General features: G+C 46.0%; 1 protein-coding gene across 1 annotated transcript in view; it reads left to right on the top strand.

Moving 5' to 3' along the window:
- The window catches only part of ZC3H3 (zinc finger CCCH-type containing 3), a 777,623-nt gene that overhangs the window by 233,288 nt on the left and 525,745 nt on the right, over positions 1–18,590 (top strand). The window contains exon 4 of the mRNA XM_029592180.1: positions 4,624–4,783. Coding sequence (XP_029448040.1) covers positions 4,624–4,783 — 160 coding nt within the window. The remainder of the gene's footprint in view (positions 1–4,623; positions 4,784–18,590) is intronic.

The following is an 18,590-nucleotide window of genomic DNA, read 5'->3' as shown; positions in this document are numbered from 1 at the left end:
TGGGGGTTGAGGAATGGTTTTAGGTGTCTTAGGGTAAGGAGTATGTGGTAACCTTCCTTGGTTTTGTTTGTGATGTGGTTCTTGTAAGAGAGCTCATTATCAGTGGTAGTTCCAAGGTTTCTGGTATAATTTGTAGGGAGTATAGTTATGGTATGTTTGCCAAGAATTGTTAGGGGTGTCAGAGATGGATTAGGTTTTTTGTCCATGAGTAATATTTCGGTTTTGTCAAAGTTGATTATGAATTTGAGGGAGTTTAGTTGGTTTTTGATTGAGATAAGTAGTTCAGAGGTTTTCTTGTATGTGTCATCAATTGAGTTATGTATGGGAATGAGGAGCTGAATGTCGTCAGCATAGAGGAAGTGTGTGATCTTGTATTCTTTTAGTAGTTGGCAGATGGGGAGAAGGTAAATGTTGAAAAGGGTGGCTGATAGAGCTGATCCTTGGGGGACACCGGTGTTGAGGTTGATTGATTTTGATAGGTTGCTATTGACTGAGACTTGGTAAGTCTGGTCAGATAGATAGGACGAAAACCAACGAAGAGTATTGCCAGTTAAACCAATCTGGGATAGTTGTTCTAATAGTAGTTTGTGGTTCAATGTGTCAAAGGCAGCTGACAGGTCGAGAAGAATGAGTAGGAATTTTTCTTGTTTGTCAAAGCCTCTTAATATAATGTCGTTTAAAGAGATGAGCGATTCTGTGTTTAGGTTTTTTCTAAAACCGTATTGGGATGGAGAGAGGATGTTGTTTGTCTCCAGGTAGTCATCTAGTTGAGTGTAAACAACTTTTTCAATAGTTATTGCTAGGAAAGATAGATTTGAAATGGGACGGTAGTTGTTAAGGTTCCCATTCACCTGTAAGATGACATTAATCATCAAACCCCTCTTCCCACCAGAGATGCTTCTGTTTCCCTCACCCCGGTTAGATTCTCCTTCTCCTTTTCTCTTCTCGATGATGTTCCCTGGCCTTCACCCAGTGCCACCACCAGAGTGAGGAGATGACAGCATCACAAGGGATCGGAGGGATGAATTTGAAGTGTCATGGGGGGATTGGTGAAGGAGCATGGAGACATCAGTGGGGTGGGGATCAGCCTTGTTGGGGAATGAGAGGAAAGGTGGGTGGGTCTCTCTGCATTATGAAGGAACAGGATTCTTGGTGGTGGCAGGGGTATGATTGCAAGGAGCAGGTATTTCGCCTGCAGCAGGAATTGAGAGGGAGGGGAGTGAAGGAGCAAGTCCCTTAGCAATTATATGAGAAGGGGTGGGGTTCTTGGTAGGTATGTTAAGGAGAGGGTGTGACTCTGGCTGCAGCAAGGGATAGATGGGAGATGAGCTGGGGCTGTCAGCAGTGGCATAGTAAAATAGTAACGATGGCAGCAAAAGACCAAATGGTCCATCCAGTTTACCTAGCCAGTTTCTTATGATACTGTCGTTTCGTGCAGGTTAACCCCCATGTTTCTGTTAAGGGTAATGGTAATGGTGTAATTCTCTGTATATGGGTTTACTCACATGTTACTTGAGGGCTTTGCAATTAGTCCTAAATGCAGTTGCCCGTTTCCTTACCAGGACCTTCCCCCCCTTAGAGAAGATACCACACTGGCGTTGAAAGTCTTGCATTGGCTCCTGGTTAGTCAGTGGATTAAGTTCAAGCTGCGCTCCTTGATGTTCAAAGCTGTTCTTGACGAGGGTCCAGTCCCGGCCTTCGAGATCAGCAGGGGCATTCTTGTTAAGGGTTAAAACTGCTAGGTTACATGAGACAAGGATCTGACTTTTTCCTGGGCCGCTCCATCCCTGTAGAAAAGTCTCCAGTGGAGGTTTGGCAGGTAAAGGACTATAGAAGCTTCTGGAAGCAGGTTAAGGCCCACCTATCTGGGAAGCCTTTCAGTCACTTAAGATGTTTCTCTTGTTTTTAATTTAATTTTTATGTCTGTGTGCGATTTGTTTTAAATTGTTTGTTACTTTGTAAACTGCCTAGAAGAGGTGTCTGGTAATGGGTGCGGTAAAATGACTGTAAATAAATGAATAAGCAGAGGTGGTAGGAAACAAAGTAGTAAAAACCACCACCAGATTTTGCCAATGAAAAATAAACCAATCAAGAAGGCCCCAAAAAAGAAGTTACTGAAAATAATTTTTTTTTTTTTTTTAGAAAACCTCAGACAGCAAATCTCAGAATTTTGAACCTGGGGCCAAAAATGACATAGTTGGGGAAAAATCTTTTTGAAAACCATTTATATCAAAATTTAGAAGAATGATAACAATGTAAAATGTCTTGACAGTTGAAAAAGGATTTGAGTTCATTTACTTCTAACAATAAAGACGATAAGCACCAGTCCAAACTGTTCTAGTTCTCTTCAGATGTAGCCCCAGGCCTCAAACATCCAAGTGGAGCTTTGTATTCCAAATGTCAAACGTGAAGGCAAATTCCGGTTCAACTTAGTAAACTGATGGCAGGGAAGGACCAGTCGGTTTATGCAGTCTGTCTAGTTGTCTTCCTCTCTGGTTCTCTATCACTTTGGGTAGAGGAGCAAATAAATTCTGACTTAAAACCAAGGCCAGCTCGCCTTTCCTTCATGCCTGGTCCACAGGCTTTCAGCTCCGTGTGTCTGTCCCAAGGTTGATGGGCTGCTTCAGGTCTTGTCACCCAGCTCTTCCAAGGCCCAGGTCTCCTCCCATGCTTTACCACCCACCTTATTAGTAATCTGAACCTCCATCAGAAGTAGTGAGGCCGTTCTCCGTCCCGTGCTTGTTGATGTTAAGGCTGTAACCATGCAGATTACTCCAGGTTTTTTGAAGACCTGAAGCAGCTGTCTGCTGATGTGGGAGTTCTAACCATGGCCGCGCTGTCCAGGCCCGATGCAGTCGTATTATCACTTTCCTCCCACTGGCTTGTATTCTCCCTTCTTAGGCCCTCCAGAGTTCCGTGTGGCTGAGCAAACACGCATGTTCCCTCCCTCTTTTCCTCTTCCTGTTCCCTCCCACCTGCTAGGGTGTTTTCTGTCTGCCCCAGGCAAGCTTAAATTGATTGCTGTTTACCTCTGCTAGTAGGCTGTCTAGGACAGCATTAAAAGCAATGTCTACTGCACTTCCCTGATCCGCCATTTTTTGTCACTTTGCTAATGATTTCTAGAAAGGAAATTCAGGGCCTCCTATTTTTTTTTTTTTATTTTAATTTTTGGACTTAATTCTTAGGGCTTCCAACTCAACTGGCAGTGGCCTTTACTGAGGCTATAGCACCGTAAGCCTTCATTTGCTTACGGTGCTATAGCCCTGTTTTTAGCTCCCTCCTGTGTAACACAGGCATTGCAGCAGCATACGGACTGCAACTCCTTCTGAAGCCTGGCACCCAGTGTGTTCCTGCTCTGCCAGTAGGTGTCGCTGTTGTGCAATGGCTGAGCTCCCTTCTGCGTGGACTGTGAGCACTGCCTCTGCAGCCTGCCTTGTCGCTGCCAGCCCGAGAAGCAGGCGCTGAGTCCCGTACTGGAATCCAGATCGCCCGCATGGGGTATGCCTTTGGACCGGTGCCAAATTTGTTCTGTTTTACGCAGAGGTCATTTGTTGGTAAGAGGTGCTCTGATGGGATGTCTGTCTTAGCTGATTCGGCTCAGTACAAGGTGTAATCAGTAGAAAGTAGGAAGAGGTAATGCTTCTGTACAAGTCGTTGATGAGACCTCATGGAGGTGTTCCAGAGAAGGGCCCGCATGAGACATGAGAGGAGAGGATGTGTTTGTGGGGACCTGACAGAGAGAGTCAAATGCTTTGGGGTTATAAACAATGCACAAGAAATAACCCTTTTCAGGGGTTTCGAGAGTAGGAGGTCATAGTGTGAGTAGAAAGAGTAGTGGATGCATGGAAGAACAGAAAGAGTAGTGGACGCATGGAACAGCCTCTGAGTGAAGGTGATGGAGGCACAAAAAGCAGTAATAGAATTGCAGGTGTAGAGGATAAGCACGGGGGATCTATGATTGTGAAGAAATGAAGGAAAATCCAGAGATCAGCTGGGGTCTATGGCTTAGTAAAAGGAAGCAAAGTGGGCCTTATGATCCTTCTGTGCTGCCATGTTCCATGTCTCTGCCAGAGTTGGTCGTTTATGAGGAGTCTGGAGGATGAGTCCTGAGCGAAGGGTCCTCGTGAGACTGGTTGAAACTGACACTGTTGTCGTGCATGTCCTCCTACACAGAATGAACCGACTGGATACCGTTCTGTGTGGGGCAGTTTTGACTGTTTTCAAACTTGATTGCTCTCAGGGCTCCAAGGGAGCTGCAAGAGAGCAGCACAAAAGATTTCCAGAAGCAATAGCAGCTTAAAAGTATGGTTTCCTTTGAAACACAGTACATAGTAAGGCTTTTCCATGCACGCGTCTGCAGCTCTGCCCACTGCAGGGCGGGCATTGTTTCTTTTAAGAAATGGAGCAAATTAATTGCAAGAGTTGATAATAAAGACGTGATGGTGGCAGGTGGGAATGGGCGAAAGAGAGGATGGAGTCAAATGGGGCTTTTAAGGTACATTTTTTGGAGGGGATAGGTGTTATTTAAACCCAAATATCTGGGTTCGCAAGTTCTGTAAATAATGCCTTGATGCGTTCACCCTTTCACTGAAGAGACGTATGTTCTTTCTTTTGGTTGTCTAGGGTGCAGCCTCCACCCATTCAGGAGTCCCTCGGCTAACAAAGTGATAAAATCGCGCTACAGGATAGTGAAGAGATGCGCAGCCACTCCTCCCACCGCGTCCCTAGCGGCCCTGAGCAGCCTGGCCCTCGCCTGGAAAGTCAGACGGCTGTCTGCAGCAAGGTAAGTGAGCAAGCTTGGCAAGCACTCACCCTGGCACTGCCCGGCGAGGATCGGCAGCCTTGGGGCATACCTTTCTGCCCTAGAAATCAGTTTGGTTTATGGAAAAAATCTCAGCTTAAATTAAAAACTTTTGACTAGATAAAGGTGATTTTTATAGCAAGATGCTGTGTGCCGGCTATGAACACCATTGGCGGAGCGCTGAGTTAAATGAACTGGAAAGAATTGCGGGGAAGCACAGACTATGTGGATTGCCTAACTTAACAGCTAATTAGCTGTGTGAATTGCTTAATTTTTCTGTTAATTATGTTGCAATGCCTACAACAGCTATGTTTACTTTTGAGAAAAATTGCAAAACCTGATTAGTGAGCCTTCTGTCCCGAGTAGTGGTGAGGTCCGTGTGGGACGGAGACACGGGGGGGGGGGGGGAGGCCACGGGTTGGTGTCTTAACGAGCAGATTCAAGTTCCGTCCAATCCAGGCCTTGATTGGGGGAGAGCCCAGAGCAGTACAGACGCTGTTGAAAACGTCGCAGAGCCCAAGCGCACAGACATCACGGTATCCAGGGCTACAGGGAGCAGAGTCAGAGGGCCGGGTTCATGCTATGAAGTAGAACAGCAACAAAGTGTAAACGCAGTCGGAGGAGACCGCGTACACCTGGACTGAATTGCTGGCATAGGATAGCCAAATAACTCCACCTTCCTTAAGGCTGCTGTTTGGTCGTTATTTCTGGGTTTTGCTGAAACTTGTGTCCACTGAATTTTTATAAATGCAGGGTTCCCCCTGCTGCCAGGATAAGTAAAATTGTTCTCTGCCTGTAGGTGCTTAAAGAAAAGATTCTAAATACTTTGGCTCTCGGTGCGGCTCGTATGGGGCGGGCCTGGATGCTGGGGAAGACGACAGCACCAGTCTCGCCAATATGAGGTGCCCCAGATAGTCCCAGTTCCATCCGTCTCAGCAGAACTGCCCTCTTGCAGGCTAGCTGGAGGAATACTGCCTTTGGATACCTGATTCGGGCTGAATCACTGAGGAATATCTGCCTCCCGTTTGAGACGTTCCCCGAGCCCGCTGACTGCATTGAATGGGGTGGTAGGTGACCTGCTGGGCAGTAGTTGGGAGCTAACTAGACCATACTTGCCCTTTTCCCAGCAGCTGTGCAGTTCCCATTGTGCCTGCCTTCTTTCTGGGACTGTTTTGGAATTATTTAGTTGTTTGCAAATTGCGGCCGTGCATTAATGTGTAATTAGGTCTGCGGCACGGTAACAATAGTAGCAGTTTGCCTCTTCTTTTTCCTAACTACTCCCCTGGCGAGCGTCCGGCACTCACCCTTGGAGGGAGAGCTGAATTTAGCATTTGCTGGAGAAGTTGCAGACCAGTTCCCGCGGCAGTGCTCTTGGCTGACCTTTGGCGCCCTGTGTGGCGTCGGAGGACCTCCAGAGAATAAAGTAGGCAGACACCTTGCACTCTGCTCGCCTTCCCCCCTTTCTTTCCCTTCATTTTCAACACACTTTGTGACCAACACACGGTTCTGCAGTATTATCACAGCCCAAATACATTTTACTGTCCAACAATAAAACCTGGGATTTTCAGATTCTCTGCTTGTGTGGGTTAGTCCGTGTTTCTCATGGTGAGCAATACTCTGTGTTGTGTCTCTCCATAAATGTCGGACCAGGCGAGGTTACGGAGACAGTCCTCCCCCTGCTCCTGCCACCCCTTGTTTCTTGCTTTTCCATTGCCCCCTCCATCCTTCCTTCCTTCCTGGGCAGTGAGTCGGAGGAGGCCCGGCAGCAGGGATCGTGCGAGAGACCGCAGACTTCTTTATAGGCCCGGCCTTCTCCTCCGCAGAAAACGGAATGGAGGGGATCGCAGATTTGGGGAGCATTGACAAAGCTGTGGAGACGACGGGTCTGCGAAAGCCCATGTCCTTTGTGCAAGAAAGAGAGACGTTATTCAGTCAGAAACGTACCTGCAATACGTAAGCATTCAGTGGTAAATATAATCGAGGAAAGAAAGGTGCAAGAGTCACAGAGTCATGCAAAAGAACAGTGAACTTTGGTTCTTGTACGTAGACTGACACAGATATGGTAACATCTTTGGTAAAAATAGAAAAAAAAATCCTTGAACTGCGAAATAGCGTCGAGTTGAAACTCCCGTGACCTGATCCATGTTTCGGCCACAGATCTGTCATAAGGGTAGTAATTGAGATGATCTGGGGAAATGCTTATTTCTCTTTCATTCTTACTTCGGTTCGATGTGGACGCTGTGTGAAGCACCTTGAATGAAATACTTGGCATGTATAAAAAAAATTAGGCGGGGAATCGGGGCTAAAACCTAGAGCATGGGTTCTGGTAGAGCCCAAGACGCCTGGGGTAATGGGTATATGCCTTAACAAGCTGAGAAAGGCCTGCCAGCCTGCCTGGGAGCCACGTCCCCTGCTTTTCAGCTTTGTAAGGTACTGAATTCAATAGCATGAAATGTTTTCATGCCTTTTACCTGGGCAGCGCTGTTTTATGCTTTCGTAATTAGCATTCACACGCATATTGCACAAGCTGTGTTAACAGACAAAATATTTAGACATCTCCTCAAAAATGTACAGAGATTTGCTGTCTTTTGCTTCTTAGCATTTCCTTTCAAGGTACTGTTGTCAACAACAGCTGCTTTTCATGCAGTCCCTGTGGTACTTCTCCAATAACTAATGCTTTTGTATCCTAATAAAAAAAAAATGATTTGTTTGTTATGATCTTCCTTTGCTGCATCGGATCCTGGATTCAAGATACTTTCACCATCCTTGTCTCTTGTTTGTGTGTCCATTAATTTATCCAGCATTTCTGATATTGTTAGTTTATAGTTTGTATTCTCTGGGGCCGATGTAATGTGACCTGTGCTGAAATCGGGATGTGATGAGGGTTCAGCATGCAAATTAGATACTTGCCCAAAAATGTACGCAAGACCAGGTACTCGCTCCAATACCCGCATAAAAGCCCCGATGCAAAAAGCTGCGGAAAAAGCCGCATTAACATAGGCGCGATTGAAAAAATGTTGCAGATTCGCAAGAAGTGTTTCTAACTTACTGCTGATTACATCAGCTGCAGGTTATTAAAAAATAAATAGTTTCAGCTCCTACCGACCCTTTTACTCCATTGCTTGCATTACTAGGGTTGTGTCCGTGCAGCCTTTTCCTCGCCAGGGGCCGTTTGACATGGATCAGCCCCGCCGGGAGAGAGCAAGAGTTGGGACGGACCGGCAGTCTCTGGGGGCTACTGCCAAGCACTGACACCGCCAGGAGCTCCTGCCCTGGTCCAGGCGCTAAATAACCTGCTTAAAAAATCCCCACACTAACCGATTTCCCTGGTAGCACAGCTCCCTGCATGCACTTGTGCAAATCCTTCTGCGGGATTTTTCTGTGCTAAATACATTATTTCACACACGACTAGCAAGGAAAACCACACATAATTACCCCCTCAAAAACCTGTGGCTGGTTTTGGCAACTTATTACAGTGTCCCCTGTGTTAGGTACCTTTTATTTGTAAACTGCCTTGATTTTATTATGCTAATGCGGTTAATCAAATAATGAACTAAAGAGAAGTAATGGGAATAACTAACAGCCTCTCTATTTGCACTTCTAATGCTCTTCTCCGAAGAATGGTTGGCCAGAACCTCTCCAGGCTCCCATACTGTCTTAGGACCTACCCCGTCTGCCCCCATTGCCTCATACACACAAGCTGCTGTACTACCATGTGGACTCCTGCCAGTGAGCCTTCTCCAGGATCTTCTTGGGAGAGCACATGTCTTGGCTTTGTTTCCTCGAAAAGGAGATAACCTTACCATGTCTCCTCTACCTCCTATCACTTAGAGTGTTTTGGGTCATTTTCCATTTCTCTAATAATGTGTTCCCTGTAATCACTTGAGCAAACCAGCCTTTGATCATTTTAAATACAGACGTGCAAAGTGGAACTGTTTGTTCCCCTAGACATCGTCAGAGGATTAAGGAAACCTTTTTTTAGTTACATGGACTTTTTTTTTTATCCTAAATATCTGTGTGGCTAAGTCGAAGTGATACACGATCAATCCTAAAGGCTCTCTGTCTGTTCCATCTTCAGGGGGCGAGCCCCAGGCTGCTCCTAATAGTAGTGAATGGTGGAAACTATTTCTAGCGTGCACACAGTGTGACTGCAGAGGGATAATGTTGCCTTATGGGGAAACTGTAACCAAGTAAGTGGCAGTAACGCAGCGTCTTCTGAACCAGTGAGCTTTAGAGGTAAGGGGGGCACTGAGTATCAGCGACATGAGGGCCTGCTCCATTCGGTACCTGACTAAACCACAGCAGTGGAGCGGACCCTGCAAAGAATCTCGTACATCACCTTGCAGAGCACCCCCGCCTTCACTACAGTCTGAAGCTTCCACAGGTTGTGAGTCTGAGGTTTAAATGGAAAATGAAAGGAGCCTGTAGGGATGTTAAAGCAAAATGTAGATTGAAAAGCCAGCCATCCTGCATGGTAACAGAGTAAATGATGGCAGAAGACTGCCCAGTTACTCTGTCCACATAGCTAAGGATACATCCCCTCTTCCAGCCACAGAGTTTGAGCTGCTGCGAGAGTTCTCCTTATCCAGGGTACTCTCTTTTTTTTTGTCTTCCTCCTTTGTTTTCCACCTTCTAGAGTTGAAAAGCATGCAGGATTCCCCTTTAGTTCCCTCCAGCGTCCACCTGTCCCATGCCTGACCACAAGGCTCTGTAATAAATTGCCAGCCCTTGCCCAAACATCCAGTCTCCGAGGTTCCCTGTGTAGCCTTCCAGGCAGGCCTGGTTTCATGAACTCCTGCATTCCCGTTAAGATTTCTGGTTGATTCCAGAACTTGCTTAGTCAGTTCTGCCATCACAGCAGCCATGGCAAAAGTTGTGGCACTCTCCCAGTGTATACATGTAGAAATGTTTCTCTTAAGTTTCCGTTTCATTTTAAATGTCTTTTAAAAACAGCACTCCTTAAGCAGGCCCTGAAAGCAACCGTATCGATCAAGAATGTCACACATTACCTCATAAACACCCGTGTCTCGTATTGGTCTGTACTCCCAGCGATGGATGCAATGATAGTACTCGGACAGGGTGATGTACGCCTGGATGCAGTTAGTTATTTAGTTATCCATGTATTCCATTTTTGTGCAGTGCCTGTCTACTAAAACCTCTAAACAGCTTACAAATCACAGCCACTTTTCACAAAGGCCACTTTGACCCATTGTAAGGGTGGAAAGGGAAGAGAGCCACTCGGTGGTGCCAGCGGTAGGCCTGGAATTGCCAGAAAACACACAGCTGAGATTTGACAGCCTTTTTTCTTTCCCATTTCAACCACTTCAGAAACCGTGCATGTAGAAGGCTTACAGCATTTGTACGGTCATTTGCCTTGGCCTTATCGTAAGGGGCCAGGCTTGTTGGATCTTCTTTGCTGGAATATTCTGACTCTTGCTCCTGAATTGTACCACGGGCAGATGCCGGCTGATGATTCCTGAACTTTTTGCTCTCCTCTTGGACATGTTCTGTACAACACTAAACGCTGTGGCATGTTTGGAAGTCGATGCAAGCTTTGTAGTATTTGGAGGGCTGCCTTAATAGCACTAAGTGCACAGCTGGAGCAAGGACTCATCGTACTTGCCAGCCTTGACTAGACCTGCAGTCCATCCAGCAGAGATTAGATTGATGGTGTGTTTTTCTTCAGTTCCTACCCTTGGGAGTGAGGGTTTAGCCCATCGCTCTTGCTGTAATTATTTTGATTTATGCAGAGCCTTAATGGACTCCAGGTAGACATCACATCAGTGCTCCTTCAAGTAAAAGCTTCAGCATGAAATTTGGGAATAGTATTGAAGCTTTTTAACATGAAGGCACTGTCACAACTTCGTTTGGCTTGTAGACTTCCTAGCCTCCAGGGTACCAGCTTTGTCTGTTGAATAATTCTTTGATTTTTATTTTCTGCTGTTATTGGCTATTCCATGCCATTTGGTTGATGTTTCCGGTATGCAGGGCGTTCTGAATTATTGCCATGGCCGCCTGGTACATTGAGGACCAAAAGAAGGTGTTGCGGGTTCCCTCTGTAGGTGTGGTAAGACGCCCAAACAAGGCCAGCATGCTGTGGGCCTCTCTCTGCAGGATACACAAAGGAAGCTGGTATTCTGCAGACTCCCTACCTGATAGGATCTGCTACACAAAGCACTGCACACCATGCTCACACCCTGAGTCAGCACAGCTGTAGATTCCAGGATAAGCAGTGTTTTATTGCTAATGAAAGCACCACGGCAAAGATCTAGCAAAGACAGTAGTTGCAATAATATAGTCTTATGATTATTAGGAGGGTGGCTGAGGGTTCGGGGTTCTGTCCCTCTCGCTTTCCCTCCCATGCCTCTGTTAATTATACCCGTTTCATTTGTACATCTGAAAGCATCTTTTGAGAGCTCGCTTATGATATCCCAAAACATTGTCCAGGGAGAGAAAACAACTGATTCCCTCACCAAAGAGCAGCTGTGGCTTGGGAGCACATGTGGCTCTTTCATGTGCAAACTGTGTCTCTTGCCCTCTTGTCTCCATGGCAAATGAGCACCAGTGCAAAGTTCAGGAGGGCTGGGGCTGAAGCAGGGAGCACACACAGCAGATCAGAGCAGAGCAGAGAAGAGACAGTCTGCTTCCTTGTACAGACCCTCTTCTTCTGTCCTCATAGTGTTGCTGATTGGACCTTCAGAACCTGGGGCCCTAGGCACTTGCCAATGCCTAAATCCGGCATTGCTAGAGTGGGGGGGAGGGGGAGGGGGGAAATGGAGCAAGGAAGAGAGGACCAATATAGAGAGGTGCAGGAGAGCTATGTGACAGTGGAGTTGTGAGGTTGTGTGAAGGGGACATGATTTAGCCAGGGGTAGGAGTTGAAGAGGGTCACTAGAACAGGGGGAAAGGCAGAGGTGAAAGAGCCAGAAATCATGTCAGGGTGATGGTGAGGCAAACGTGGTGATAAAGGGTGTGGTGAGACAGAGACAGAGGTGTTGAAGAGAGAGGGATGGAGACAATCAGAGCTGGTGAAGGGAAGGACGAGGATAAGTGACAGAGAGGCATAGTTAGTGAACGGGGAAGGGAGGGTAAGAGCACTAGAGATGAAGGGGAGGAGGAGGAGGATAATAGAGCCAGAAGTGGTGATGGAGGGGGAAAGAATGAGAGCCAGAGGGGTGTTGGAGATAGAAGGGTGAGGGAGAAGCAGAGATGGGGAAGAGTTTGAGAGACTCCTCCTTCTGAGAGGAGCTGAGAACCAGAAAAGATAATGGTTGAGGTTGAGAGTGTATATGAAGGGGGTCAAAGAGGTGCTGGAGGGGTGGGGGTAGGGAGATACTGGTGTTGGGTCTAGGGTAGGAGAGGATAGTGTCGTGTAGTGCTATAGAAGTGTTTAATAGTAGTGGCATAAAGAAGATGGAGGCAGGGAGAAAAAAAGAGGGTATCGGGCTTACTGGAGACAGGGTGAGGGAAGAGCGGGTAAGGTGGCAGAGCTTACATTGGGGCCTCCGAATGCCCATCATTGTTCTCATGCGAAGTGGGGGATATTATGCTGGCACTGCCAAGAGAGAGTTTGTGGGATTAAGAAAGACTGGTGGGAGGACTGAGAGAGGCTTTCCCTTCCTCCTTCCCTGTTCTTGAAAATGCGAGGCTCTTAGGCACTTGTACGTTCTGATTTATTGGCCACCCCTCCATAGAGCCTGTGCAGCCGTTTCCTTCTTCCTTTCCCACACTACTTGTACAGCCACATGCTGAGTCCAGTGAGGCCCATCCTATGCCAAGCTTCTCAGCCTTAGGCCAAGGCCCCCCCAGTCCAGACCCTTTCTGCTCCCCTTAGATAGAAGAATGTGGATGCCCGGTCAGCCACATTATTTACAATCAGGAATTTTGTTGGCATTACCTTTTTAGATATTCCAACTATTGGAGTTACAGTTCTTGAGCATCAGAAAAAGTTTAGCGACGGAGCGAAGAGGTCTTGTACTTAACGGCGACTCTGTAGGTCGAGGCGGGCGACACGTTCTCAAGGTTCCCATTCTCACTGTTGACAATCAGCTGGTGTGAGTGGGATGCATGCAAGGCTGTTGACTACAGAACCCTACATTGAAGGATACGTAGAATAAATAAATAAAACAAAGTTTTTGAATTAATTATGGGGCTTCTGCCACATACCTCATACCTTCCCTGTGCCCTAACTCTGAAGGGAGAAATGGAATCGGTGAAGATAAGAGACTTACTTCAAATACCACAACAACCTGTGTAGAAATTGTGACCTGCACCTAGCTCCTTGCATGAGTCTCTCTCATAAACATGGCTTGCTAATGTTGCGAAGAGTGGGCTATTGTATCATACATTTTGTTGCCATAGGACAAACTTCCTAGACTTGTTCATTAGCTTGCATGCTCCCAACAAACCCATCTTATGTTTGCACCCAAAGCTATAAGGCTGAACGCACCATATCTCTCCCAGCAGTGTCTGCTTGCCTCCTGCCATCATTCAGTGCTAATCCCTTCCTGATTAGTTGCTTTCTATCCATATTGTTGGGGTTTGTTAAACTTAGCTCTGTTAACTTTTTTCTGCAAGAAACAGACAAATATTTTTTGAATTAATTTTACAGTGCTTTTATGTAATGTTTTGTTTAAATAGATTTATAAGCAGCCTGAAGGCCATTGTTACAAATTTATGAAGATAATTTTCACTCTCTCGATAAGGTTAAATTTACACCTGCTATTTCCATATTAATTCACATTGCTAAGTGGATCTAATTTTCTTCCGTTCTTATATCTAGTGAGCATGGCTTTTCCTAATGCAATTTCCCCTTCACTAAATCACCATGATCGGGAGTCATGATCGAGTTAAATTAACTTAAATTAATTTACTTAATAAGAGCTCCAGATCATTGAGAATGAGGTTGAGATTTATTGATCTTGCGTCTCACACCTCCTCCTTATCGCTTCCAGCTTAGCTGCCTTGTCTCTCTCTGCTAGGATTCATGAAGGCTGTATCTCTGCCTCCTGAAATGAGGATTCTCCATTTAGCTGTGAGCGTGCTCTAGGTGCACAGCTCTTCTTTCAGCAAAGGCGCTGCTTAAAGTTTAGACCAGGAGACGCATTGACTGTAATTTCAGCTTGGGATCCTCAGTGTCTCTTGAACTTAACATTTCAATCGCATCCAAAAGATAGCAGCCATCTCGGTACAGTATCCTCTAATAATACTAAGTCAGCACTGACTCGGATGCTGGATATTAGTTCAGTACTGACTCACGGGGCACCCAGTCCCCTAATACCGTATTGGGATATTTATTCAGTAGACTTTATAGGTAAGAGTGCTGGAGTATTAGTTCAGTATTGATGAAGGGGGACGAGTGGCCCCGAATACCATGTCAGGGTGTTTGTTCAGTATTTACTCTGAGGAAAGATTTCCCCATCACCGTGCTGAGGCATTCAGTTGGAAAGAAGCAATACGTACCATCAAATGAGTCACAGATACCACGTTCTCTTGCCCCCAGTTTTTCTCAGAGGTCTCCAAAGTACTGGCCAGGCTTGATACTGTTTAGTGCCTGTGATCACTTCACTCCCTTCTTTCTTCTCCCTGCACTCACTCTTACCCTGGGGGGGCCTCATCTCCCTGCCAGCAGCTGTTTTCTCCGGCACAAGTCCGATGACTTTTCTCTTGCTGATGAAGCCCGGCATCCCTGACAGTAGTGGTCTTCATCAGTGCGAGTCTAGGGGTCTCTTCTCTTGCCAGCGGGTCTTGAAACCCATTCCAGCCTTTCGGTCGGTGCTGTGCCTTAAAAAAACAAAACAAAAACCACCTTTTCTTGTGGGCCAGATGGCCGCATAAAGGAAAGAGCAGGGTGTGCAGGAAAAATCAGCTGTAGGGGCTGGCACAGCTCATGTGCTGTATTTGGAGGACCCCTGGGTTAAATGATCAATTTTCCATGCAGTGGAGTGCCCCAAGGATCTGCACTGGGATCAGTGTTTAACACATTCATAGTCATCGAGAAAAAGGAGCAATGAGAGAGGTGATCAGATTTGCAGATGAAAATAATTAGGACACAAACTGATTATGAGGAATTGCAAGAGGGCGTTGTGAGACTAGCGGACTGAGCATCGAAACGTCTGATGAAATTTAATGTGGACAAGGGCAAAGTAATGCACATAGAGAAAAATGTACTACACGTTTACAACGCCGGGTTCCATTCTAGGAGTCACCACCCAGGAAAAGGACCGTGGATCTCTGTGGACAACATGTTGAAATCTTCAGTTCAGTGTGTGATGGCAGTCAAAACAGCACATAGAATGTTAGGAATTACTTAGAAAGAAATATAAAAGAAAATTAGGAGTATAATTCCTGTGCAGCCACACATTTAGAGCCAGATTTTCAAAGGGGTGCGCGTGTAAGATACGTGCGTACCCCCTGAAAACCTGCCCAAAGTTCCCCCTGCGCGCGCCGAGCCTATGTTGAGTAGGCTCGGCGGCGCGCAAGTCCCAGGGGTTGGGGGGGGGGGGGGGGGGGCGCAGCGGCGCGTCATTTGGGGGTGGGGCTGTGGGCGTGGTTCTGGCCTGGGGGCGTTTCAGGGGCTTGGCCAAGGCCTCTGAAACGGCTCCCAGGCCTGAGAATTGCGCGCCGGCGGCCGGCCCGGCGCTCGCAAGTTACGCCTGCCTCGTACTCTTGTTTGCGCCTGGTGCGCGAACAAAGCACTCACCATTATCCACAAATCCTTACACAACCAACTACCTTTAGACCTTCAGTTCCCACTCAAACTATACACATCTGCAAGACCCACCAGAGCTGTACACAAAGGAACCCTTCAAGTTCCCCCAACTAAATCCACTCGTCTAACCTCCACGAAAGAACGGGCATTCTCCACAGCTGCCCCCACCATCTGGAACAACCTCCCGACTGATCTAAGACTGGAACCCTGCCTGAACACCTTCCGAAAAAAACTCAAGACTTGGCTTTTCGTCCAAGCCTTCCCTCAAGCCTAACATCGCAACAGTTCTTTCAGTTAGCCCAATAATCTAAATGACCGACACAGCCACTGTATAGCCTTACGTTTTCTTTCTCCAGTTTTTTCTGTCCTTTATTTCCTGGCTACCCTAGCCCCCAAGTTCATTCTCCCTGTTATTTGTATCTGCGCTTCGGCCTTCCTGTTATATGGTTTTTGTTAAGTTAACCCCTAAGTTTGATGTAAACCGGCCTGATATGAAGCTTGTCATGAAGTTCGGTATAGAAAAATGTTAAATAAATAAAAAATAAATATGTTACAAGACATTTACAAGGAAATCTCACAAAAATGTGCGTTCCAATAGCTTGAGCTTCTGGATGCATTGCCAGAAATATTTTACGCCTATGTTGCATTGCTTTACAGAAATCTGGGTAAACCCATATCTACTGACCCAAAAATAAAGAGGTCTTTAAATGAAGAAAAAAAAAAAAAAGGGCAAAAAATAATTTCTCTGTTTTGTTTGAAAACAAAAGTTGCCAAAAGGGTGTCCTTATCCACTTGTAGTTCGGAGGACTGCTCCAGTAAAGTTGGCCACATCCAAGTTATCATCCAAGAGACCTAGGTCCTTATGACCTTCCATCTTTTTAGCTAATGGTAGAAAATACACTTTTCCCCAAAGGTAGCATCACTTCCATTGAAATCTTAAGTATTAAAAAAAAAAAAAAATGAATGCTTAAGAGAGATGATGCTGCCTCCATAATCACTTTAGGGAAGTTCATAAACCTCAAATTAAGTCATCAGTTTGTGCTAAATTTCCATCTGATCTTGAGAAGCCATTGCTTGTAGTGTACCAGATTCCTAGTTGATTGTTCAAATTCCCCCACTCTCTTAGTAAGCTCCTCCATGGCTTTCCCTTTGACAGAAGACTGGAGTTCAGTCATAGAGGCCAGCAATATACCAAGAATACTTATAAATCGCTCCCTCCTGTTTGGTAAGCACTGTCCAAATTACATTTAATGTAATAACTGATGGTCTCTTTTCTTCATCTTCTTGGAAGGAGAATATGCAGCCTTAGTGAGCATTGTTCTGGTCTCCTCTCCAAGGCCAATTACTTTCATTACTGGGCCAGGCAAAGACTGAGACTTGATCATATTCTGTTCCTGTGCAGCAAGTTCAGCTGATGACTCTGTGTGCTGCAGCTCGGCCTAAATGATGCTTGCGATCACCTCAACAGCAGTCTCCCTTCCCCCCACTACTGGACAGAGGCAGCTATAAACCCTTGGTTACTCTGACATTATCTGGCACAGTTGCATTCAGCAGCTCTGGAGGCCCCGCAACATCTCACATATCTGGGCTTAGAGACACCTCCAAGTCCAGCTGAGTCACTGTCTTATTGGATCATGCAATGGACATTTCCCCAGACACCTTGAAATTAGAGGCCTGAACTACAAAGGTAGCAGCCAAGGACTGCTTTCCGGTGAGAGGCACAGGAAATGAGGGGGGAGGGGAAGTCCCTCATCTTCCCCTTTCATGTTAAAGGCATTATGTCAGGTAAAAAGAAAAAAGTGTTAAATTGCTCAGGTACAGAAACCTATGTGATTGATCAGATCATCACCGTCTTCATTCCCACATCATTTTGTGATGGTCAGATCTGCAGAAAGGCCAAGACGTTTAGGATCTACTGTACCCTGGGCACTCTTGGAAGGAAAGGTGTGTCAAGGGGCTAGGTTCAACGCTTGCATAGCTTTCCATTGACCCTGCATCCATAAAGTTGCTAATGTTTATATGCTGGAATGAGGAAATGGCATGGTCTGCTCGACCATAATATGAAGAGAATCTCCTTGGGTCAAGGAAACGGTGGCTTGGTGTGAAGACATCTGTACACTTGCTTCAGCTTACCATCCACAGTCATGGGGTTTTCAAATTTATTTATTTATTTATTTAAGAGTTTTTATATACCGTCATTAAGTTATTTACCATCACAACGGTTTACAATAGGGCACCTATATTGAAGAAAAATGAGGATCATAATTTACATAGGTGGTGCCATTAATATTTGGTAACAAATAATATTATGAATAATATGGTATATGACAAGGAGTTTGCATTTAAATGGAGAGCCAACGAGGATGCTTCTCAAGCCCCCTACTCCAAGCCTCATCAGTGGAGAGTCCTTGCAGCAGAAGGCCTAAAAGTCACAGCCCAAGGCTTTGACTGGATTTTGGAGAGCCTAGCTCAGACTCTAGTGTTGGAGAACCTCTTGGTCAGGGGAAAGCTGAAGTTTGTAGTAAACAACTGTCCCAGAGCATCCTTAGACTCTCACATTCTCTTCTTCCAAATTACTCGCTGAGAAGCACTTTGGTAGCCTGTCAGCATCAGGACATACTGCAAGAGGAGCTTCCTTTCTTTTTAGAGACCCATGAGGGTTGAACCCAGTTTGCCAGGGGTAAAAGGGTAGGATTCTTCTCCAAGTATTTCTGATCCCTAAGTGTAAAGGGGGGGGGGAGGCTCAATCTGATCCTTGGCTGAAGGGAATTAAACAGGTACCTGGTAAGGGAACACTCACATGGGTTTCCATCAGCACCATGTTCCCTTTTCTAGGAAAAGGAGGTTGGTTGCGCTGCTGTCTAAACTTAAGGGATTCTTATATCTTCATAGAGGTCTTTCAGCTCTCACAAAATATCTCAGATTCACAGTAGGAAAACACATTTCCAATATTTTATGCTGCCGTTAGGCCTCACATCTGCACCCTTGTAGTGGTGCCTGCACACCTATGTAAATTGGGGAATGACGTTTTTCTTTACCTGAATGATTGGTTGGTCAAGAGCATACCTCGAGGAGGTG

Source organism: Rhinatrema bivittatum, chromosome 2, assembly GCF_901001135.1.
Source record: "Rhinatrema bivittatum chromosome 2, aRhiBiv1.1, whole genome shotgun sequence".
Classification (NCBI taxonomy): Eukaryota; Metazoa; Chordata; class Amphibia; order Gymnophiona; family Rhinatrematidae; genus Rhinatrema; species Rhinatrema bivittatum.
This window is presented reverse-complemented; position numbering and strand designations above follow the sequence as displayed.